This window comes from Haliotis rufescens, unplaced genomic scaffold (genome assembly GCF_023055435.1).
Source record: "Haliotis rufescens isolate VD_foot unplaced genomic scaffold, xgHalRufe1.0.p SCAF_32, whole genome shotgun sequence".
Classification (NCBI taxonomy): Eukaryota; Metazoa; Mollusca; class Gastropoda; order Lepetellida; family Haliotidae; genus Haliotis; species Haliotis rufescens.
In genome coordinates, this window is record NW_025964024.1 from 928,815 (window position 1) to 954,339 (window position 25,525).

The 25,525-nt window shown below is 40.7% G+C and overlaps 1 protein-coding gene across 1 annotated transcript; it reads right to left on the minus strand.

The window, feature by feature from the left end:
• Positions 1-5,023: 5,023 nt before the first annotated feature.
• Positions 5,024-25,033, minus strand: LOC124149134 (myophilin-like). Its single transcript, XM_046520509.2, has 4 exons — positions 24,875-25,033; positions 8,001-8,155; positions 6,795-7,029; positions 5,024-6,061 (listed from the first exon to the last, which is right to left on the minus strand). The coding sequence occupies exons 1-4, from the start codon at positions 24,926-24,928 to the stop codon at positions 5,873-5,875; spliced, it is 633 nt and encodes a 210-aa protein (XP_046376465.1). The 5' UTR covers positions 24,929-25,033; the 3' UTR covers positions 5,024-5,872.
• Between the last annotated feature and the right edge of the window lie 492 nt (positions 25,034-25,525).

The following is a 25,525-nucleotide window of genomic DNA, read 5'->3' on the forward strand; positions in this document are numbered from 1 at the left end:
CTATCTACCCATGTTCTATCAGTTCCCATGGCCACCCTGTCCTACCTACCAATGTTACATCAGTTCCCATGCATGACAACCCTGTCCTATCTACCAATGTTATATCAGTTCCCATGCATGACAACCCTGTCCTATCTACCCATGTTATATCAGTTCCCATGCATGACCACCCTGTTCTATCTACCGATGTTCTATCAGTTCCCATGCATGACCACCCTGTCCTATCTATCCATGTTATATCAGTTCCCATGCATGTCAACCCTGTTCTATCTACCCATGTTATATCAGTTCCCATGCATGACCACCCTGTCCTATCTACCCATGTTCTATCAGTTCCCATGCATGACCACCCTGTTCTATCTACCCATGTTCTATCAGTTCCCATGCATGACCACCCTGTTCTATGTACCCATGTTATATCAGTTCCCATGCATGACCACCCTGTTCTATGTACACATGTTATATCAGTTCCCATGCATGACCACCCTGTTCTATCTACCCATGTTATATCAGTTCCCATGCATGACCACCCTGTTCTATGTACCCATGTTCTATCAGTTCCCATGCATGACCACCCTGTCCTATCTACCCATGTTCTATCAGTTCCCATGCATGACCACCCTGTCCTATCTACCCATGTTATATCAGTTCCCATGCATGACCACCCTGTTCTATCTACCCATGTTATATCAGTTCCCATGCATGACCACCCTGTTCTATGTACCCATGTTCTATCAGTTCCCATGCATGACCACCCTGTCCTATCTACCCATGTTCTATCAGTTCCCATGCATGACCACCCTGTTCTGTCTACCCATGTTATATAAGTTCCGATGCATGACCACCCTGTTCTATCTACCCATGTTCTATCAGTTCCCATGCTTGACCACCCTGTTCTATGTACCCATGTTCTATCAGTTCCCATGCATGGCCACCCTGTTCTATCTACCCATGTTCTATCAGTTCCCATGGCCACCCTGTCCTATCTACCCATGTTATATCAGTTCCCATGACAGCCCTGTCCTATCAACCTATGTTCTATCAGTTCCCATGGCCACCCTGTCCTATCTACCCATGTTCTATCAGTTACCATGACAACCCTGTTCTATCTACCCTTGTTATATCAGTTCCCATGCATGACCACCCTGTTCTAACTACCCATGTTCTATCAGTTACCATGCATGACCACCCTGTCCTATCTACCCATGTTATATCAGTTCCCATGCATGGCCACCCTGTTCTATGTACCCATTTTCTATCACTTCCCATACATGACCACCCTGTCCTATCTACCCATGTTCTATCAGTTCCCATGCATGACCACCCTGCCCCATCTACCCTTATTCTTTCAGTTCCCATACATGACCACCCTGTCCTGTCTACCCATGTTATATCAGTTCCCATGACAACCCTGTCCTATCTACCCATGTTCTATCAGTTCCCATGGCCACCCTGTCCTATCTACCCATGTTATATCAGTTTCCATGACAACCCTGTCCTATCTACCCATGTTCTATCAGTTCCCGTGGCCACCCTGTCCTATCTACCCATGTTCTATCAGTTCCCATGACAACCCTGTTCTATCTACCCATGTTCTATCAGTTCCCATTGCCACCCTGTCCTATCTTCCCATGTTCTATCAGTTACCATGACCACCATGTACTCTCTACCCATGTTCTATTAGTTCCCTTGCATGACCACCCTGTCCTATCTACCCATGTTCTATCAGTTCCCATGACAACCCTGTTCTATCTACCCATGTTCTATCAGTTCCCATTGCCACCCTCTCCTATCTTCCCATGTTCTATCAGTTACCATGACAACCCTGTTCTATCTACCCATGTTCTATCAGTTCCCATTGCCACCCTGTCCTATCTTCCCATGCTCTATCAGTTACCATGACCACCATGTACTCTCTACCCATGTTCTATTAGTTCCCATGCATGACCACCCTGTCCTATCTACCCAAGGTTTTGGTTTCCATAGGCTCCCATGTGCGGTGTTTCCACTGCACTGGTCACACCTTCCACATATACTCACATGCTACTGGTTCTTGTCCAGTTATCAACAGTGTGGGAAGTAAAAAATAATTGTGTTGAAACTGTCTCTATTGTTTCTTGCGACAGAAGTACGAGTGCGAATAACCTCAAGTATATGCCCCAGTGCAACAATCTAACTCACACGGCTTGGAATTATTCGTGGTTTTCATAAAATTTAATGACAGGTTACAGTATTTTCACTGTACTGTAGATAAATCTTTAGCCTTGACATGTATCATTTAGTGACTAATTTGATGCCATTCAGATGAAACAAACAATACTGACTTTTAACAAATAACACTCAGTAGGAAACCGTCATATGTCCAGGTATGAGTGAGTAGAGTGCTTTATAATAAGCAGATTAACCAACTGTGTTCAAAATGTAAGTTATATAATCAGTTGATTTGGTAGCTCATTTAATTCAAAACTGCCATCGTCAATGGGTTCAGTTAAGCCAAGACAAATACCACAAACACTATGTGTATCCTCTTATAGCATAGTTATGCTTTGCTTGTGTGTGTGTGTGTGTGTGTGTGTGTGTGTGTGTGTGTGTGTGTGTGTGTGTGTGTGTGTGTGTGTGTGTGTGTGTGTGTGTGTGTGTCTGTGTGTGTGTCTGTGTGTGTGTAGGGTGTAGGGAGGTTTGAATAGCTCATATACGACTACAACAAATCAATGATCGCTCATAACCGATCAGTTGTATGTAACAGTGATTTCAAATACACATAACAATTAATTTTGCATCTCAGCATTTCCATTTAGTTGTCAGACCGAGAACATAATTAATATCGTTCCAGATCGGAACTTGTCGACATACCATTAAATATGGTAATCGAATTACTGCAAAAGACTGGAAGGCTTAAAATCGCCACAATGGTATCCCCTTTCATCACACGTTGGCAGTGCAACAACTGGCTTAACAAAACAAACAATTACAGTAGTTCCCTGTTGTGTTGGTATTTCCCAATTTGTCATGTGTTAGAAAATAGTTGCTACCCGCTTACTCCCTCAAATATCCTACCATTGTTACATGTTCATATTTGATGTCATGTGATTTCAATCCCATGCCATTGTAACAAGGAATGCTCTATAAAAATCTTGTACCTTTCTCTGTATCACTGTTGTGAAAATAATTTCGCATTCTTCTTCTTGATACACAAGCCTACAGCTCAATTGAACAGCTATAACAATCAACTTACAATGCTACAACTTATAATGTACCCCTTGTGATACTGCTTCAACTCATAATGTACCACTTGTGATACTGCTACAACTCATAATGTACCCCTTGTGATACGGCTACAACTCATAATGTACCCCTTGTGATACTGCTTCAACTCATAATGTACCACTTGTGATACTGCTACAACTCATAATGTACCCCTTGTGGTACGGCTACAACTCATAATGTACCCCTTGTGATACTGCTTCAACTCATAATGTACCACTTGTGATACTGCTACAACTCATAATGTACCCTTTGTGATACTGCTACAACTCATCATGTAACCCTTGTGATACTGCTACAACTCATCATGTACCCCTTGTGATACTGCTTCAACTCATAATGTACCCCTTGTGATACTGCTACAACTCATCATGTAACCCTTGTGATACTGCTATAACTCATCATGTACCCCTTGTGATACTGCTTCAACTCATAATGTACCCCTTGTGATACTGCTACAACTCATCATGTACCCCTTGATATACTGCTTCAACTCATCATGTACCCCTTTTGATACTGCTACAACTCATAATGTACCACTTGTGATACTGCTACAACTCATAATGTACCCCTTGTGGTACGGCTACAACTCATAATGTACCCCTTGTGATACTGCTACAACTCATAATGTACCCCGTGTGATACTGCTACAACTCATAATGTACCCTTTGTGATACTGCTACAACTCATCATGTGACCCTTGTGATACTGCTACAACTCATCATGTACCCCTTGTGATACTGCTACAACTCATCATGTACCCCTTGTGATACTGCTTCAACTCATAATTTACCCCTTGTGATACTGCTACAACTCATCATGTACCCTTTGTGATACTGCTACAACTCATCATGTACCCCTTGTGATACTGCTTCAACTCATAATGTACCCCTTGTGATACTGCTACAACTCATCATGTACCCCTTGTGATACTGCTACAACTCATCATGTACCACTTGTGATACTGCTACAACTCATCATGTACCCCTTGTGATACTGCTACAACTCATAATGTACCCCTTGTGATACTGCTACAACTCATAATTTACCACTTGTGATACTGCTACAACTTGTAATGTACCACTTGTGATACTGCTACAACTTATAATGTACCACTTGTGATACTGCTACAACTTATGATGTACCACTTGTGATACTGCTACAACTCATAATGTACCCCTTCTGATACTGCTGCAATTCATAATGTACCACTTGTGATACTGCTACAACTCACAATGTACTCCGTGTGATACTAGTTAAAACTTATAGTGAGTGAGTGAGTGAGTGAGTGAGTGAGTGAGTTTGGTTTTAAATGGGCTTCTCACATTGTACCCATGTGGGGAATCGAACCCGGGAACCACTAGGCTACTCCACCGCCCTACAACGTATTGTGTCAGGCTCAGCAATGGGCTAGGAACTCTGGAATGATGTCTGCTGACAACACGTTTCTGACCTGCGGACAGTTTTATTGCGAGCAAGATCCTTCTAGATCGGGACATGCGTAAGTATGTTCCGATAGAGGTCTTTACCCTCCAGGGTGGACAAAGCAACGTTTGTAGATGAAGAAATGATCTTGATATTTGCATCTTGTCTTAATGATGTTGAGAGATGCTGTGTTTTATAAATTATATAGATGCTGTAATTTTTGCTACGTTTTATTACGGAATTTCAAGGATGTTTCTATTGTTTGTTCTAACATTGTATAATGTAGCTCTTTGCTGCGAAAGCTGTGAGCACGTGAAAAAGAATAAAGCAGATATGTTTTTCATGAAGTATAAATAAACTTTCATTTATTACAAAATAATATTGACAAGTGTACAAGAGGCCGCTTGTGAGCAACACAAAGGCAGTAACTGGGATTGCAGGTAGAGTTGTTCATGACGTTTCAAAAAGTGCTGATGACGTCACTTCTATAACTATAGGACTGGCAGTGTTGTCAAGGAATTCCGAAAGTAGCCTCGTTTTCGGCCAACAATCAAGGTTTCTGTGCAAAGTGGGGCAGTGAGATGGACGGAATAAGGAAACGAACTTATTAAAAAGGAAAATCTACACCAGGTAATGTTTATTATCATAATCGTATAAAATGAAGGTCTTGTATGTCGGCAGTGACGGTTTGCGCTTCATGTAGATTTTGTCCTCTGCTGCCGTGCTCATTAGAACACCAAATCCATGTCACACGTCAGGCATTAAGGCCTACTCTCTGCGCATAGACATCAAAGGCCTATGCTCCATAATAACCGAAACCAGTTCCTCATACTGAGTTGCTCAGTCTCCGAGGCAAAAGGAAACTTTATTCCTCGATGACGTCATAATTGACGTCATTATTGTACGAGTTTACGATCCTACGAAACAATGTAAACTTGATAATTTTTTTGGACACTACCGACAATCAGTAAATTGATGAAAAGGTTTGTCAAAAGGTTTAGCCCCCATAGAAAACGATTTTTCATGGCCACGTATTTCAATATATTCATCATGACCTTATCATTATGCTTGCAAGCTGTCCACAGACTCCGGAGCAACATTTAAACGAACAGATCACTTTGTAAAAAGAAAAACACCTAAATCGAAATAACTGAAATCTACGCCAAATGAGATGTCCGTGTCGTCATTCCTTCATGATCATCCTCTTCTTTCCAAAGTTCAGGCCTGCGGCGGAGGCACCCTTGTTGGAGCCGTACTGAAGATTGATGATGGTATTTCCAGCGTTGAGAACGTCTTGTGAGAAAACTCTGGGATTCGCCTCAGCCTTGCGGGGCCACCAGCGCATGCCGGTGAACGATGGACGGGACTCGAACTGAAACAGCAAAATAATTTCATGAAGCACACAGATTATGTAGGAAATGAAGAATCCTAAATTCAGCTCCTGATGAAGGAACAAGAAATAATGAAGAAATCTTCTCCTGATGTAGATCAAAACGTTAATCAAGAAATTGTTATCCATAAAACAGTTTCACTTCTTCGTTTTCTTCAAATTTCACAATGCCCATCAGAGACTTTATGCGTAAAATGTTCCGATGAAATCATGAATTTTGGACCGCCTCCGTGGTCTAGTGGGTAGAACGTGGGCAGACGGGCGGAAGGTCGAGCGTTCGTGCTAAAAGATGGTACTTGTTGTCAGTATACTGTGTCTGAGTGGGATATCCATGTTAAACTGTGGCATGGTATCTTACTGGTTTAGCGCTATAAACTCTGCATTAGTCTGGACTAGCACAACACAAACACACACATAATTATATAAATGAATAAAATAGACCTTTATTACTTTTAAGGGGAAAGACATATTTCTTATGAAATTACTTGTATCCATGCAACGATGTACATTATTGTTTTGCCGTTTTACGAACGGTTCCATTTTCGAATTTTCGAAATCGGAATTTTCGTTCCTGGTACTGAAAGGCTTGTGGTACATGATAATGGTACATTGAAATTTGTTTAATGGGTTTTTTTATTAAAAGGAAAAAGTAATCGAGGACAATACGTCCTAAACCTAACTCCCTGTACCACACACGACAAAATAAATTGTCTACCTCTGTTCCTAATGCCCTGATACTTGCAGCCACCTGCCACAGGTTGGTTCTCTCGTAAAGGCAGTCCACTAAGAAACAGTTGTCTGGGGAGACTCCGAATTCCTCCAGTTTTCTATTAAAAAGTTCAATTCTTTCCCTTTCTCTTGCAGATTGAAACTGTGGATTCCCTGTAGGTCTGAACGTTGGTGAGTTGAAGTTGCACTTAAGATGATCAGGCACGGCTACATTCAATACCCTGGAAGAAATCAAGAAATTGGTTAATGATTGAGTTAATATTTATAACTCACATACATGTCGACCGCTTTAAATTTATATCACTTGGAATAACGAAATATGTTCATTCAACCAATGTTGTCATATTCAAGATTGAGCGTGGATAAGTATGCCCCCCTGGCCCGAAAAGGTTGGTTGGTTGGTTGTTTAACGCCGAACTCAGCAATATTCCAGCTATATGACGGCGGTCTGTAAATAATTACGTCTGGACCAGACAATCCAGTCATTGATATCATGAGCATCGATCCACGCAATTGGGATCGATGACATGCATCAACCAAGTCAGCGAGCCTGACCAACCGATCCCGTTAGTCTCCTTCTACGACAAGCATAGTCGCCTTTTATGGCAAGTATGGGTTGCTGAAGACATAATTCTACCCCGGAATCTTCACGGGTCGGCCCGAAAAGGGATTACATTTAAGATGCACCTACTTGCCAAGAGGAATTGACCACAAGAATAGAAATATTGACATTACGGGTAATCGGTACAAATTTGTATTAATACCTTTTTATAATACCTAATGCAGAATCGCTATTAACTCACTTCCCTAATGCAGAGTTAATCTTACATACATGTACCTGATTTTGTCATTGAGAGTTAAGATTGTTAATTACAGATAACCTTGTCCAGAATATCCCGTAATTTGGTTTATGCTCGGGCTTTTTCATTTTGTACCTCTGATTTCTGCGGTTTTAAAATATGTTGATAATCTATGTCGGTCATATACATAACGTGTGATTGACTTTGACTTTGTGGTACCGTTGGAGTTCTTCAGCGATCAGTGAGATGATTCATTAACACATGCTCATGATATAGTCGGAGTAGTACCATGGACTTTTGGACTCTTTTATAAATGGAAATGGTTTTGTCGCTTTTATTATTATAATATACTATCGTGTAAACACATATTTATACATCATGTAATTACATACTTGCAGAGTAAGATCCCATCGCGAAGAACTTTCCAGAAGTTCTCTACCACTTTGTATTTCTCGGGGCCGACATCTGTGTTGAAACTTTCGCCTGTCATTTCTCTGATCCATTCCAAACATTTTCTGGCTTCAACTGGGTCGAATGAGGAGTCAATCTAAAACAGAAAAACAAAATTTAATGATCTGTATGTATTCAAATGTGTAGAATGAACGACTATAAATATATATATCTCTGAAACCCCGGCGATGGCCTCTGTTGTTGGAATGTTAAAAAAAGGGCAGAAGTGTCCCTACCACTGCAACGATGATGGTTGTTTTTGACGTTCAGTCAAAATACAACAACCAAACGACTGGGTCTGTAACGCTCCCTGGTCGCGGTGAAGGGGGCGTTTGTTGTATACGGTTGTGAGTGAGTGAGTGAGTGAGTGAGTGAGTGAGTGAGTGAGTGAGTGAATGAATGAATTGGGTACAACGCCACTTTTAACAGAGTTCCAGTTATATCGCGACGTGTCAGCTTAATGTGGGAGGAAAGCCCGAAGTGATGCCGGTATCAGACGTTTACCACTTCGGTGGAACCCACGAGCACGGGTATGGTGCTGACAAACCGGGATTCGAACCCAACATCATAGGTTCCTGGCGTGCCCAAGCGACGCAACTCTGCACAGCGAATTGCGGCGCCTTAGACGACTGGGCCACCCGTGCCCCCGTAAACGGTTGTGGAGATAAAATCACAGCTGCGTGCGGGAAACCAAACTGATATATGATCTCTTTCATGTTTCTGTTGGGGTTTTCTTATTCGTTGTATCGTATTGGTTGCCTCTGTGTTTGTTTGTCCTTGCTTCATTTCTGTGAGTAGTCTCAGAGGTTGCACGAGGATCACTTGTGATAAATGTGATAAACATTTGTAACCTTCAGGTCATCGACAAACCTGCCCGATAAGAAACTTTCTACACGTCGGAATTTCCGGGAGTAAGAAGACGATAACCCATATGAGAATCCCCCTTACCATGTCTGAAGCACATATACATTACACTGTGGTGATTATGGCAATCACGTTTGGAGAAACGTTTCACTATCGAAATCGTTTCCAGAGTCTTATATGTTGTTTCTTTACAGAGTGACCTTTACCATGCATTCAGAATACTGTCATAATATTTATCTTTCATGTATGTATGCCTTATAAGCATTGGGGGCACAGGTGGCCCAATCGTTGAAGGCACCGCAATTCGCTGAGCTGAGTTGCGTCCCTTGGGCACGCCAGGAACCTATGATCGTGGGTTCGAATCACTGTTCGCCCTGATTATGTTTCTAGGTTTGTCAGCGCCATACTCATGCTGGTGGGTTTCACCGTCTAAGTGGTAACCGTCTAAGACCTGTATCGGGCTTTCCTCACGAATCAAGTAACAGGAAGACTGTTAAAGAGGCGTTAAATCAAACTCCCTCACAAATGAGCATTGGCTATACACAGATTGTAATTTGTTGGCCTTGTGTTCTTCAAACATACGTTTTTTATGATGAAAAAATATTAACAGCAAATGTTGATTGAATATGATTGAGTCAATATTCTATTTGATATAGATGTTAAAATCATATCACTCTGCAACGCGCTCACAAAATAGTTCATGTCTGTCATCAACTCAGAGGAGGCGGTTTAAGAGTGAGGCGACACTATTAGCTGTGCAGAGTTGCGTCCCTTAGTCGTGCCCGCTGAAGGATATGAGCATGAGCTGAACCCAAGGAGGACCTGATTATGAATCCTTGTTTGCCAGCACCAGAGGGCGTGGCTTTTATGATAAACATATATAACCTGCGTCAATCTTTCTTAACACTGTAAGCTTAAAGGTAGTGGTACTTGAAACAGTCTTCAAAGCGGCGCAAGGAACCAAGTCAAGGACAAGCAATATCAGGAATAGTCTGTACATATATATACAATAGATGACAAAACACCGCCCTCCCCCCAACCCCCCCCCCCCCCCCCCCCCACACACACACACACATTCTTTAGCACTAATCATTTAATTGTTACAGCAAGTCCTACAATCGTGATCTATCTTTATGAGAGTATTCCTATCTAATCTTTCTGTCCGCATACAAAAGTATCAAAACTATACCATTGGATTGGGATTGGGAACTTTGTTTTCGATTTAGATATGAATAATCAATATAAAGTGATACAAAATTATGATTTGGTTGGTTGGTTGGTTGTTTAACGCCGCATTCAGCAATATTCCAGCTATATGACGGCGGTCTGTACATAATTGAGTCTGGACCAGACAATCCAGTGATTGATATCATGAGCATCAATCCTCGCAATTGAGATCGATGACATGCATCAATCGGGTCAGGGAGCCTGACCACCCGATCCCGTTAGTCGCCTCTTACGACAAGCATAGTCGCCTTTTACGGCAAGCATGGGTTGCTGAAGACCTATTCTATCCCAGATCTTCACGGGTCATTATGAAACCATAAAGAGACAGAGGTGAACGAATAGTTGAAATGATGTCAAGAATTGAAAGCACCGGTTTACAGTGTGGTCATTGTGTGTGCGTAAACCGGTGAAAACCGGTGATTTTGAAAACATGCTCTAAAAAACATATCCCTATGAAGTCTAAGTCCAAGTCCGTAAGTAGCAAAAGACACCAGATGACAACCTGCTGTTTGTGTGCAAAGTTTCATGAAAGTATACCTTATTATTTTAGAAATACTGTCCGGGCAAACACAACACCATGAACAGAGTCAAAGTCCAACGTTTTGCCATGGAAAGTGAAAAACATAATTCTTTTTAAATTCCTTAAAAGCAAAAGGCACTACTTCAGCCCCTGATTATAAAATGTACTTAGTTTAGATGAAAAAACTTTCAGGGTTTTTCAAGTTATGCTCCGGAAACGGAATATGGACTATGATGACTACACCCCCTCCACATTTTATGCCGTGGCGACAAGACCATTTCCCTATTCATAAGAAACCTCAGAGTCCATTGTTAGATTCCGACTATATCCGAAAAATATATGTTTATGAAGTACTATCAAATAGCGATGAAACCAGGATTATGAAACAGGATTATGATCTGATACACTTTCATAACATCTGATTACTCTCTTTACGCCATACTACGCCCAACAAATAAAAACTGTTATCATCAGTTATTATCATCTTGACCATGCGGCTTATCTATTAAACAATCTATTTTCCTGATGAATTGTGACGATACATCTGTTTTCGATAATTATTATCAATAAGCAGTTATAATTTCAGTTTTCTTATCTGAAATTGCAAAACTACTGATAATATCCTTCTTTGCTATCAGCGCCTCCCGTGGTGAAGCCGCTTTCCTTTGACGATAGGTAGCGCTCTACACCAGAGTGAAGTCATTACCCTATCACGTGGTACAATAAACCTTAGATTTATCGTGAACGAGGTACTGCAGGAAAATTGGCGAGTCGGAACCATCGTTGCAATTATCCCTTTCCTACTGACACCTTAAAGAAAGAACGCTTTGGTCTGTTGGTAAGGCAAAGAATCCTCAATGCGATCAAACATTCCTTCCCATATAAAGCACGAGTGTCGCTAGTTAGAGTCTAGTCAAGTGCCGTCAAGGGGATGATGGATAAAATATGTTCTAAAGTGGTTGGGATGAAGACGAAATTGACGAAAAGACGTCTATGGTGTCAGAGCATTAGCAAACCGCCGGGGCGAAATAATCAGAATGGAAAGTGTTTATTTTTGCATTTGGCTTATTAGAGCTGTGTTGCTGCCAGCGACGATGGTGTTTCCTTTCGTTAGAATTTAGCTCTTAGCATTTTAAGAATGTACACAAATGCAGAGTTCAGAATAATATTATAAAGCCGAGAGATGTCGGTTATAGGTAGTTGCGCTGAAGAACAAGTTACAAAATAAATAAGAATGGTACGGATCAAACACAAATAACGAAGATACGAAAGAGAAGACATTTCTAAACATTTCAGATCCAGGCACTAACCCAATGATACATCTTGATTCATTTACGCAGTAGCAATAGCATGATGCCGGATGTCATAGTGCGGTGTAAGATCTAATTAATATGGAAGTAAGGATCTTGAAACTGGTTTTCAATGGATATGCGAGCAGAGATCTGCTACGATAGAGAAAGGCTTTCGTGGCCAATGCATGAAGTGTTCATCTGAAACAGAGTGATTCATCAACCGCGTACCAGGTCTGCTTATTATTACATATTTATGGTTATTCCCCTGTGGTGATAACATTACCTACATTTACAGTGCCTATGTATTATGTATACGACCATTTTAACCATATCGACTCAAGTCGAAAAGGTTTCTTTGGTAATGCGTATGGAAAAGACTTACTTCTATATGTTTGATCCCATTTATGCACATGCTTGAATGTTGCGCAAATATCAACATCATTCCCGAAAACATTATTTTCTTCATCGCGACAATGGCCATGTTCTTATCAAGTATTGCATGTCTACGTTCTACAAAACAACACCTATCATGTGATTGTCTACGATATGTCGAAACATCCGTAGTTCGACATTATGGCGATGTTCGGGATAAGACAGGGACAGGTACTACAGTTACTACAGGTAAATAAAAGCGACAGCACCCTTTCCATAATCATAAGAAATCTCTGCTTAGAGTAGAGTCCGATGTACGATTCCTCCATGCAACATCAGTGTTACATTATCCTAACCCATATACACTATCGAGACAATAGAGTTACGTTGAGGTTGTTAGAATTAACATGGTACCGGTTCTGTTTAAAGCTTAGCAGTGGCTACTTCTGACAGTTAATGTTGAGTACGAGCAGCGTCGCGATGCAAACGATACTGAAAGAATATATTTGTCAAATGAAAGACAAAGGTAGAGAAGCCATGGACTGAGGCACCATCCTGTGGAAGCTGCTTTCTCAGTTGTTTGCCAGTTCTCGAAGAGAAACTAACATTTAGTCTCAGGAATAATGATCTCATTTACAATTATATGTCAACAAAATAAAAAAAAACAATAGCCCAGAAGAATACTTAATTTCGGGCAATCAAGACTTGCAAAATATTTTTTTACTTGAATTGGATTCACTTTTTAATTTATTCTCTATGGTCTGGGACAGACACTTCTCAAAGCAACATAAATCGCTTAAAGCGCTCAAATCCATTCATCGACACAAACACCTCCAACATTTGATATCAGAACGTCAACCGACTAGATTAACAATTCTTCTATGAAAACATTTCATAAAAATAATTGTATTTTTTTCTTCTTCTTCTGCTGTTTACATATGTAGAATCAAGGAAATTAGTCTTGGTTTATTTTGATCTGGACTTCCCTTGCAATTAGTAAATAAAAACATCTCTCTATATAAATAAATTCAACAGTCAAGGCGGCGGACTATCGGCAGACTAATGTGGTGGAGTGGCAGACCTTGCTGCAACGGGAGCTTACCACTAAGCAGTAGTGGCTGACCCTGGACGAATTCCACCTTGTAATTCTAGGTAGCAGCATGTATCACGGTAGCCATGGACCGTGAGGTAGCCTAAAGCCAATGCCCGATTCCTCCCAAGGGTAAAATGATTGAAGTCCATCTTGGTGCCTGGTGATATGACATAACTGAATAACGCTAAAACCCAAAGAAACTTTGGAGTAATTTACAGTGGCACATGTTGTGGTTAGCACGTGAAGATGGACGATGATTAGATTACCATCACTGTTTGTAATAGAACAGGTTTACACAGCTGTTGTGCTATAAAGGCTTTGAACTGTTCACTACATTCCGCTGCAATATTCAGATCTCACTTGATGTATTGGTTTTGCGGAGGCGGTGATATAGTTGCTATATCGTTGTACACACGATTGAATAGACCCGAAGGTCTTTGCTAACATTTTAAAAAGGAACATTCATAAATATCCGGTGTTGGTCCGGCTGGGGATGATAGTGACGGTTTTACCAGACACGAATTCCCTCTCTACCCATCACACGCCTAGCGTGATACATCGCCCTAATCTAAGTGACATGCTGCTAATCAGCAATCTGTTTATCACTTTCCAGTCTCAAGCCATTACCTCCACACATTCTGGGTTCATGGAAATACCTGCTGTCTACAAGGAATTTTCAAGCCTCATTAGTGAGAATGGATGTAGAACTGACCCCTTGCGGATGGTCAAAAGGCCCGATGCATGCAAGCATGGAATCCCACTAATGGTAACTTCTCCGGGTACTTATTAGACAGGAAGGGGGTCTTTCATTGAGGGTTTGAATTTGTAGACCGACAGCCGAGAGGTATCCTGAGACAAAATTAGTGATACAGATTTTCATGATATATTTACAGCACATTGCGACCCGACCCGTGAAGATCCGGGGTCGAATAGGTCTTCAGCAACCCATGCTTGCCGTAAAAGGCGAGTTGACGCTACAACAAATTATAGCATATGCACTTTGTGTTCATATGTCTATTACACGTGGATTTGACAATAAAGTTAATGTTACATAACTTGACAAAGTCTTCAACAACCAATCCTCGCCGTAAAAGGCGACTGTGCATGTCGTAAGAGGCGACTACCGGGATCGGGTGGTCAGGCTTTCTGACTTGGTTGACGCATGTTATCGTATCCCATTGGCGTAGATCGATGCTCATGATGTCAATCACTGGATTGTCTGGTCCAAACTCGATTATGTACAGACCTCCGTCATATAGCTGTAATATTGCTGAGTGCGGCGTTAAGCAACAAACCAACACACAAACGTAAACTTTGTACTTCCTTTCCACAAATCGCTGACATGCAGTAATATACTGACGAACCCCGTTATCTCGAGAGCCGTGAGGATTCCGGGGAAGAATAGGTTTTCAGCAACCCATGCTTGCCGTAAATGGTGACTATGCTTGTCGTAAAAGGCCACTAACGGGATCGGGTGGTCAGGCTCGCTGACTTGGTTGATGCATGTCATCGATCCCAATTGCGTGGGTCGATGCTCATGATGTCAATCACTGGATTGTCTTGTCCAGACTCGATTATTTACAGACCGCCGTCATATAGCTGGAATATTGCTGAGTGCGGCGTTAAACAACAAACCAACCAACAACCAACCGTTATCTCGAAGTGTCGAGCGTGTCGTAACTGCGAGATATACGTACTTTCGATACAGCGGGGCATGGACATCCAGATACATCAAGTAACAGTATTACAGATACACAGCAATACGTATGTGTACATGTGAAATTAGGAACACGTGATGTGTAGACGTGTAATACTCTTCAACACCGCGATAAACTGACGTCATTTACTCAGTGATGATATGATTACATGTGTAATCGGCAAAACCCTTTCCATACTCATAAGAAATCTCCACCAAAAGCCATGTATTCACTTACATCTAGTCCTGCACCATGACCGTGGAATATATTTATTTTATGAAAAAACATAATCTAGAATTGCATACAAAAGCAAGTCTAGCCAGCTCAAGCTAGCTCTAATCAGCATAGGGAATTTTATTTTATTTTTAGAGTCAAGAAGGATATTGTGTTATATAAGATTTCAGAGACTAAATGTTAGTCTAACTTACATCGTATGCAAAAAGTATCGGCCGTCTGCGAGAAACGAAGTTTACTGCATCTTCGTTGATAAATTGTTTTAAGTTTGTGATATTTTCTTGATAAGCACTGAGTTGACTGTACATTTATGAGGCATTGGGCACTCTTATCACTTTAACATTAAAGGAAATGTAATTAATATGGTTTAGCCACCGGCTTGATATCTTTCATTACATGTTGCTAACATGTTGTCCAAGTGTGTTTGCTATCAACCATAAACAACAGTCTCAACAAAGTTTCATCCAAATAAATGAGTCATGGAAAACAGTTTTTAAAATCCATTATGAAGGAATCATTTGACTTGCACACTGAAAAGTATTCAGGGAAATAGTATCAATTTGTGAATGAATCACTACATTTCAGTACCTTTTTGAGAATGTTAGCCTTTTAGGTTAACGGTCTCAGAAAGGTGCTGAATTGTAACATCAGACTGAAGTACAATTCCTGTTATATACACTAGTCGTCAATATAAGCGTTACCTCAAGTTTTCAGTAGGAGGTAAACTGTCTTCTTTGTATAGGATGGTAGGCTGTGTGTGAGTAACGCTGTTATCTTTATAGTCTTGATGCCTTCTTCAAAGGTGAGTTAGTTCAAGGTTGCCTTTAATTGCCAGAAAGAGGTCAGTATCTATCCAGTTACCATGGAAACACGGCGTTATTTGGATTGGAGTTCGCTACATGATAGGGGGATATCGGTGAAGTCACCGAAAAGATCCTGATGCCTGGGAAGCGTCACGTAGTTGCTTCTCGTCTGACCTTTCATCAACCCATATGATGAATTTATCTTCTATACAATAGTTTATCTGTATAATGTAAAATAATATAACTCCGACGCTTTTCCCTTAATATTAAAAAATAAAGTGTGGATGAAATTACCTATAATTGAAATGAGGGTAGGGAAAATTTATTCGGAACATTATGTGCTGATGACATAGACTGTCGTTTAGTCCCGGAAATAAAGTTACCTTATTCAAAAACACATATCTGCAAAATAAAAAAAAATCCAAATGGAGCCCAGAAAAATCCTTAATTTTAGAACTTCCTAGAGTCGGGGCAATCTAGACTTGCCAAATATTTCTAGACTTGCTTTGGACTCATTTTGTAATTTACTCTCTAGGGTCCAGGACACAGACTACTTATGACACTACTGGTTGAATATGGAAGTAAATGTTGCCTGGTCTATGAGCAGGAAGGACTATACAACAAAATGCCTTCGTTGGAAGGATTTTTGCATGGAGCTTGGAGTTTTGGCAGCTGTTTATAAACTGTTTGTCGGCTTATTAGATTTGAGACTTGCTTGTAAATAGGGTATGTTCCTTCTGTCTAATTCCAAATTCCATCCCAATCCAAACTCCATTCCATACTTTACACTATCATGTATGCCGTTTGAATCAGTCAGTTGGCAGTGTCAGTGACTTGCTTAGTCAGTGTTCGTGGTACAAAATGATCAGTTGCCTATTTGGACATGCATGAGTTACTCTTTTATGCCATGCGTCACCTTTTCTTGAACGCTCTGCGAATGCGGCATAATTATTCATATCATTTGATTAGATATTGGTGGTATTTTAGGTAAATTACTATCCTTATGTAACTTATGTGGTGAACCGGCAACACAGTAGTTGCCTTCATGGAGGCCAGCCGCTGTACTACAATAAGGAGTAGGACATTTGTAGACTGACAAGACTTATTCTACTGGAAAAACCAGCAGATCACTTCTAAGAAACGCCATCGCCTGTCCGCGTTACATACATTATACCAACTTGCCCCATCATCTTTTTCCATCAGAAATACGTTTTGGAAGATGGCCCTTCGCAAGGATCTTTTCAACCCTAAATCCTATTTGGTAGTCAGCAATCTGGTTATGCATGTCAATTAGTGCGGCTGGAAACAAATCTATGCCAGATTGTCCCGACAACCTTGAGGAAAGATAAACCTCATGAAGCTGCTGCAGGTTTCTCCATGCACTATATATCAACAACTAGCACAAACCATATATTTTCCAAATGACATTTAGGGTGGTCCAGGAACAGCTTAGAATCTATCTCACACAAACTCCGCCGTTTCCTCATCCTTCAACCGCCCCCTCACGTTCTAGAAGGGCAGGACTGACGGCAAAGGTAAGCAAGGAACGCGGCTTGTTTTGGAACGTGAGCTTGAAACTCTGGATCTGCAGGTATTAACAACTAGCTGAGTAAACAGCTTCGTGTCTCCCTAGATCTACCGAGCGCCTGGCGTTCTTTGAACACGGGAAAGGAACAGTTAGGAAGAATCTGAAGAGAAATTCTTTCTAGAGAAGGATGAAGTTTTGAGTCAGTAAATAGTAGAGATCAAATTGAGTTGAACTTCTATTTTTTAAGCGGATGCAGTTTGCCAAATGAAAACTGATTGTGTGTATATGTCTACTATATGTTCCTAATTGAATGTTTTTGTAATAAATTGCATTGCATGTGACCATGATGTTCGTGAGAACACCTACACTTTGTATGATGTAAGGTCCTGTAATTATATCATATTCTTTTAATCTGTCAGCAAATTTTCCTTTCTGATTGGAAACCAAAACGGTTACATTGATCTCATATACTCACTTCATTATACTGACTTCGGCAATTGCCCTATTCTAATCATACAAATGTCTACCAATATCAGTGCTCAAAACAAATGTTTCTTTTCGATATGTTTTGAATAGTATTTTTTGCAATGTTAACACAAATAATGACATCAACAGATGGTTTAAGGCAGTTACATCTTAATACTTTCTTGATAATGTTATCAGAAACATGCCTGGAATGTTATTTTAAAATATTGTTGATCCACGCCATCTTACTTTGGCACAAAAACATCTACCCGTTTATATAAACACTGCCATCATTATGAGGTCAAGTTGGCTTGAGCATACTTAACCCGTACCACATGTATAAATACACCAAGATATACAACAGCTTCGATGGCCTTCATCCTCTCATGCAAGATGAGTAAGTTTCCTATCCAAAGAAGCATCCAACCATAGCATAGGCGCCACATTTGGTCATCTTGTCTAAGACGGCGGAACTCGATAAGCAGCGTTGTGCACCTTATTCTGTAAGGATCCGCTGTTCGAAAACGTGATTCCCCGTAATTGTCATCCGTGTACTGACAGTACCATAGCCGTGCAGGCTTCACCAAAATTTAAATGTTTACAAACTCGGTCACCCTTTTCAGCCGAGATGGCGTTAAATGTTTGTGACAATTAAGGGCGGTAATTCCGAATTCAATGACTCGTTCTAGTTTTTACATTATAACGTTTGCATCGATTTTCTGTACATTGGTACAATGTCATCTTATGAAAGTTATATCGCGATGTATATTCTCAATGCGAAGAAATTATTACCTCATCGTATGTACACAATGGAAAGCTAACATTTTTATAGGACCGCCTCCGTGGTCTTGTGATAGAGCATCCGCCCGGAGAGCGGAAGTTCCCGGGTTCGATCCCCGAGCGCGTCATACCAAAAGAGGTTAAAGGATGGTACTTATTGTTACCAGAGACCAAATGGCGTGTTGAGCGGAAGGGCGTGGGTGTCGATCCCCGGCCGCATCATCGCAAAACACGTTAAAGTTGGTACTTGTTGTTACCCTGTTTGGCGCTCGGCAGCAAGGGGCTAAAACAAGGACTGGTCGGCTCGGAGTCAATATAATGTGTCTTAAGTGTATTCACGCTAAACAGCGACATGGTATCTCCGTGGGCTAGCACTACAATCTCGGCATTAGTTCGTATTAGTAGAAACAGCCACACACACACACGTCCGTGCACGTCTCTATATAAGTGTAATAACCTTAAACGTGTCTGTGTCTGAGTGGGGTAGTCGTGTTATACTGCGGCATGGTATGTCAGTGAGGTAGCACTATTAATCGGCACAAGCAGCCACACACACACACACACACACACGCGCGCGCGCGCGCACGTGCATGCACGTCGCTATACAAGTACGATAATCTTGGAAGCGACGTGAAACCCATTTTCACCTCAACCTAACAATTTCATATGCACGGACAGCATTCGTACATTCACTCAGTTACCGACGAAACATTTTATGAAGTATTCATATCTGTATGTTTCACGACATATATCGCTTGACGGACCAATACACAAGTTGAAGGAGCTATTCTTCAATTTCTTTTAGTTCAATATTTTATCTCAAACAGGACTATTCTTATGGAACTAAACATTTAGGAATCAGGCAAATGTGATAATAAAAATATATAATTACACTCATCTAAGTTCATAAATTCCTGATAACGCTTCACGTTAAAGAATCTTAGTGTTATGTTTCTGACAGTATTTTCCTTTGCAACAAACTCTTGATTCTTTTATCGCAGAAACTGCGCACTAACAACAAGTCTGGAATATAAATCACTGCTGGCGACCTCGTCTAGGCTGCGGAGTGATTCCAACATAGAATTTACAGTCTATTTTAGGAGCGTGTTTGTTAATGTGCAAAGACAGCGGGAGTTGCTGCCTATGATAAGCCCAGCCGCCTGTCGGCCCAACAGCAGCTGCTGGCTCTGCTGCGAGCCATCCTTCAAAGTACATCGGAATATCAAATTTCATTAATCAAAAACATTGTATAAAAATATTGTAAACATGCACATAGATATATGGTCTCTGACATGCATTTTGTGGAGAAATATATTTCCTGGAAGGCAAATTATATCATGGCGACTTTATTCTCAGGATTATAGCTGTGCGTGTACACCTAACTACGCTACAGCGTCTTATACATGTTCAGGGGAATACATTTGAAAATCTTGATACCTAATCCAATATGGTTACTGTCAATACACCAAATAGAACTGTAATGATGACGTCACACTATAATGTCGCAAGTTCATGTAAATACACAAAAGAGATATTGCAAATGCCTTTGGAAATTGGGATAGTGGAATTATTTGAAATTGGGTAATTTTAGTAAGGAAGTATAACGGCTACCGGCCAAAATGTTTAAAATGGCAACAATGGCCAACAGTTACAGGAATTTACTAGAATGCTAATGTATGTACGTGACAAGGCTAAGTTATTTGAGACGTCGTCAATTAGAAGAATATAAACGTTTTTCACGGGTATAAAGCAACTCTTTTCCGAAAAAATGTGCTTAAGTCAAAACTTGTGTTGGCAGCTGCCGGTTGAAACAATCATCTGTTCATCCTCACGAGATCCTATCTCCCTGTCAACAGTTTCGACTAAGATCAAAACCAGTTCACCTTGAAATGGAACTTTAACAACATGGCCCTTTGCCAAACGAGATCGTAAGAATTTTAAACATGTTCTAGGTTTTGTTCTCCCACAAACCGGATCAGGTTCCAGAGAGTTACCTGGTGCTCCCAGTTAACGGAATGCAGTCGCTACACTTAAAATACTCGAGGAGGTTGCGAAACTTAACCAGTTTTTTCTTACTTGGGCCTCTTCCAAGGTTACGTGAGATGCTGATATGCCATTTCAATTCACCTTGCCTCAGCAAAGCTCCTTTTGAGGATGCAGACGTAGCAAACTACAATGGCTGCAGTTTAACACATATGTTTACGTGTTGTGTGGACCTGTACGGATCGGCGGTGTTTCTTATTAAAACCATTTTCAGAAGCTCCTATGTGTTTGTCATGTTTTATGCAATTACCGATGGTTACAAAATGAGCAATGATGTCATTTAGTTTACTTTGAATATGTTTCTTTATTAACTATGAACGGTTTTAATTAAAGACCTAACGTATTTTGATTACAAAACATCTGCAGACGTACGTGCGCATCTTGATTGCCATAAAGGAGGTTGAGGGAATCTTGTAAACGGCTTTGAGACTTGCAGTCACCATGACTACCATTTTTATTAATTTTTACAACCACAGAGCGCCGTTGGTGGGCGTTTGAGGTTTGTTGGAGGCGCATAGATATATACGTATCATATATCTCTCTCTCTCGTGCGGGTTATCACGATCACCCAGCGCACCCTGGCAATCCTACGTGTATCATGTTACTGCCTTGAACATCTCTATATGGAGAAAGTTTTAACGGGACTCGCCAAATATACTAAACGTGTTTCACACCTCATCTCATATCCTGGTCAGAACACGGGTGTGCATAAAGGGACATCTTTTACACGCGGACACGTCTTAATTTTTTCACGGGACTGAAGGGAAAATATACGTCACATATTTACATCACATAACATATTATAAAACGATATTATTTATGTATATACATATACATCACCATAATGTAGTAGCGTGATTTGGATATTAATTTCCTATGTAAATATATAATGCGCAAATCGGAACATTTATATTGTTGAAAGCAGAGTTTTATCAGCAATCTTGTGCACTGTTAGTTATATGTTTTTCATTCATGGAGTAACAGTATATCAATTTTTTTCAGCTGCTGCATTAGGTGGGAATGAATCAGATTCATATCTACCGGAGAGTTATCTTTAAAAATGTTCTATTAATACTGCATCGGCATATAATTTGCACCCGCATATGCAAATAAACCAATTCGATAAGAACAATCAAAACGACAACAGTGTATCGAAAACATTTCATAACATCTTCACTACTCATATAATTACAGCAAAACATACAGGCACTGTATCAGCAACAGCAGAAAGAACTGTTCATCACGCCAACAGAGGAGCCGTGATATGATCGACCTCACAATAAACACCATTAACAACCTCTTCTGAAACAGCTTAATATACATTTCTTTATGTGACAACACTCGGTGGCAAGCATACAAGAAATGCCTTTCATCCATGTCGTGCATAACATAACCGATGGGGTGGCATACGTGAGACGTGTCTTAACGTACGTGCAGCGTAATTGGCTAGAACAACATGGCTGCGTCGTGCTGATAAGACGTAAGACGAGGCAAAGACTGGCTGTATTTGTCTCCGCGCTGTCGTGAATGAGGATACTGTCTGACACACACTGTATGAATGAGACATTACTGTTAACGTTGATGGTAAATGCACACACCAAAGTAGACAAAGAACAGAGGCGATTATACGTATTCGTGGTTATATTGGATTTATATTTGATTTTTGTTGTTGTTTCTATGTTTTAGTTATGTGTATATAGTTGAGTAAACTAAGAATTAAAAGTAAGCAAGATGTCTTTTGTTACAAAGACATATTGATAGGACATTCGCTTTGAGCGATACATCTTTTACGGCGTTCATAATTAAGCTAAAACGAAAGAAATCCAGTGCTATCACTGATTGTAATAAGCTTTTGCCTTTTACGACCAAAGGTTTGTGTTTCGTCTGATAATCGAGACTGGTTAATTTCAGACTTTGACGTTTTATACTAGTTTTAATTCTACAGTCATCTACTCGAGCGAGGAAGAATACCAGGTAATGTGCTCCAACCGTATGATTGCAGTAGTTCTTATGTTGTGCATTATTATTTTGGTATACAAACACAGGTCTAAACCAAATATAATAAGGATGAGCTGTATTACCCAAATTCCCTGTTCGTCGCCTGCTGTATCATTTCATGGATATGGAATTCTAACCCTTCTCCTTAACATTCGTGTAAAACCAGTATCTTCTTTCAAACCAAATAATTACTAAACCCCAACGTTTCGAGTCCATTAAATGCATTTGAATGCAGAGTTCCAAGTGATTAGTTTCGCACATCGCCCCAACACAGAAAGTCATGTTCGGCATTTTTGGATGGCCAAGCATCCACTGCGTCCATGGTCTGTGCAGATGCAGCGGCCCTTGCCGTGTAAACGTGGCAGTTATTGAGTCAGGTGATTTGCGGTTGGTCGCTTGATTTCAAATACAGCTGGGGATACCAAAGTGAACGCGAATCTGCTGCCAAGCGTGTATGCATTTCCTTAATTCATATTGTCCAATGATACTTTACACTATCGGAGATCTAACTGTTTCTGCATTTGTCTGTCAGTACGTATGTATGCCTGTCTCCCTTAGTCTCTCCTCTACCTCTCAGTCTGTTTTACTGTCACACCATGTACAATTGTTTCCTCTTCTCTCTCCCTCTCTCTCCCGTTCTCTCTCCTCTCTCTTTCTCTTCCCTCACTCTCTCTTTCTCGCTCCCTCTCTCTCTCTCCCTCGCTCTCTCTCTCTCTCCCTCGCCCTCTTTCTCCCGCTTTCCCCCCTCTCTTTCTCTCTCCCTCTCGCTCTCTCTTTCTCTCTCTCACGCTCTCTCACTCTCACTCTCCCCCCCCCCCCCCCCTCTCTCGTCAACGTACGTCATATTTTGTTATGTGTAATTTTAGTTATGAAGGTAGTGGAGGTTCACCTTACAAAGCTAGAAATGAAATAATGGAAATATGATATTATATTTTGTATTACTTATTGGGTTTAAGTACGGCCACTACGACACCGCAGTTGTGGAGCGCTTACCATTGCCATATATACATTTGGTTTGTCGATCAGCAAAAAAAACCATTTATTGACGTCACTCGGTAAATCAGTGTCACAACGGCTATGTGTTCATGCCCAAATATACTCGTAACCAGTGGCGACACGTGACTCGTGACGTCATTCAACTTCAAAGGCATTCCAACATTGCGAAAATGTCCACGTAAACATATTATCAAATGGAAAATAACCTGATCAGCAGTATGATCAGCAGTTTTCTCTCGTGAGCTATCTTCCTCTAACTCGTTGTAATCGGCAATGTTCATGCGATTACCAAATCTTGACACTGGTCACGGTATCCAGAATAAAATGGTTTTGACAAGTAATATATTTTGCAACGCAGCTATGTTTTAAATTGGTACATCCGTCAAAAGGTGTTGTTGAGCACAGTATAGACCCGTGTGTAATACGGACACTTTTACGATCGATAAAAAGAGCGACAAAAAACATTTCCACAAAACCACACTTTCAACGGAATCAAAACCTTATCTCTAGCGATTAATTATCACAGATAAACCGCCGCAAGGTATGCTTACTCTAACGTACTCAAACAAACCCTAGACACTTTATCTCCAATTTGAAAAATCAAGTTCCCAATGCAACTACTTAATGTTATCCAACTTTCTAACACGGCAGATTCATTCTATCATGAGCCTCTGTGCAAATTAAAGCATGTTACAAAGAAACAGTTGTATTTGAAAATAATTAAATTCCCGACCAAAATTGATTCATTCTGCCATGTCTTGTATAAACAGCTGCGAATCCGAGAAATCCGATAGTTATGCTTATCTTGCAGATTTCCGGAATCGAAAACGTGAAATATTACATATGGAAAGTGAGGCTTGCTTTTAAGTTACTTTATACTTTATAAAAGTTAAATTGAACTTACTCTCATTTGTGTATCTCTGGCAGAGCCAGCCTTAGGTGCTCGGAGTCCCGCCATCGTTTGTTTAAATCCAGCTGAGGCAAAAGACTGACTACCTTTTAACAGAGCTCAGAATCCTATGCTGTCGCTTCTTTAGATCTCCCACCGATTTCCCGCATCAAATTACACCTCAGTCAAACGAGTGCCGTAATTTGCATACCACGTGACGCGTTCAAATGATTTGATTGGCTGCGTTGTGATTCACCATTCCTTCTAACTCTGAGACTCGACTTCCCTAAAGCATCTCCAAGTTTGGTAAGCCTCAACACATACTATGTCCTCTGAACGGCACAAAACAGTACATTCTTTTGTGTAAAATGCTCAAGCGAGAAAAAGCTGGCTTCAAATTAGAACATCTCTTTAATCTATTTCTGGCACAACCTGAAGCGTTTATGTCTATGAGTTCTGGCTTGTGAGCGCACTTAGTTCAACGGACCAGTGAGCAAACTTTCATGTTGCATCCGACTACTTCCGTATTGAGACAGCAAAATGCTGAGCTAAGACTTCGCGGTCAGATTTGCTTACACTGGGCTGCGGAAATCCCTGAAATTATCTGCCGTGGTTTCCTTCTTCCGTGGCCCTCATAGTGAAGGAATGCGGAAATAGGTAACCACA

Bases quoted from the DNA above. Each gene is read 5' to 3' on its own strand.
- LOC124149134 (XM_046520509.2), bottom strand. From the start codon at position 24,928: ATGGCGGGACTCCGAGCACCTAAGGCTGGCTCTGCCAGAGATACACAA. The intron at 7,030-8,000 runs GTATGTAATTAC...GATTTCTTCCAG, and splicing joins GATGGGATCTTACTCTGCAA to GGTATTGAATGTAGCCGTGC. The intron at 6,062-6,794 runs GTAGACAATTTA...TTGCTGTTTCAG, and splicing joins TCAGGGCATTAGGAACAGAG to TTCGAGTCCCGTCCATCGTT.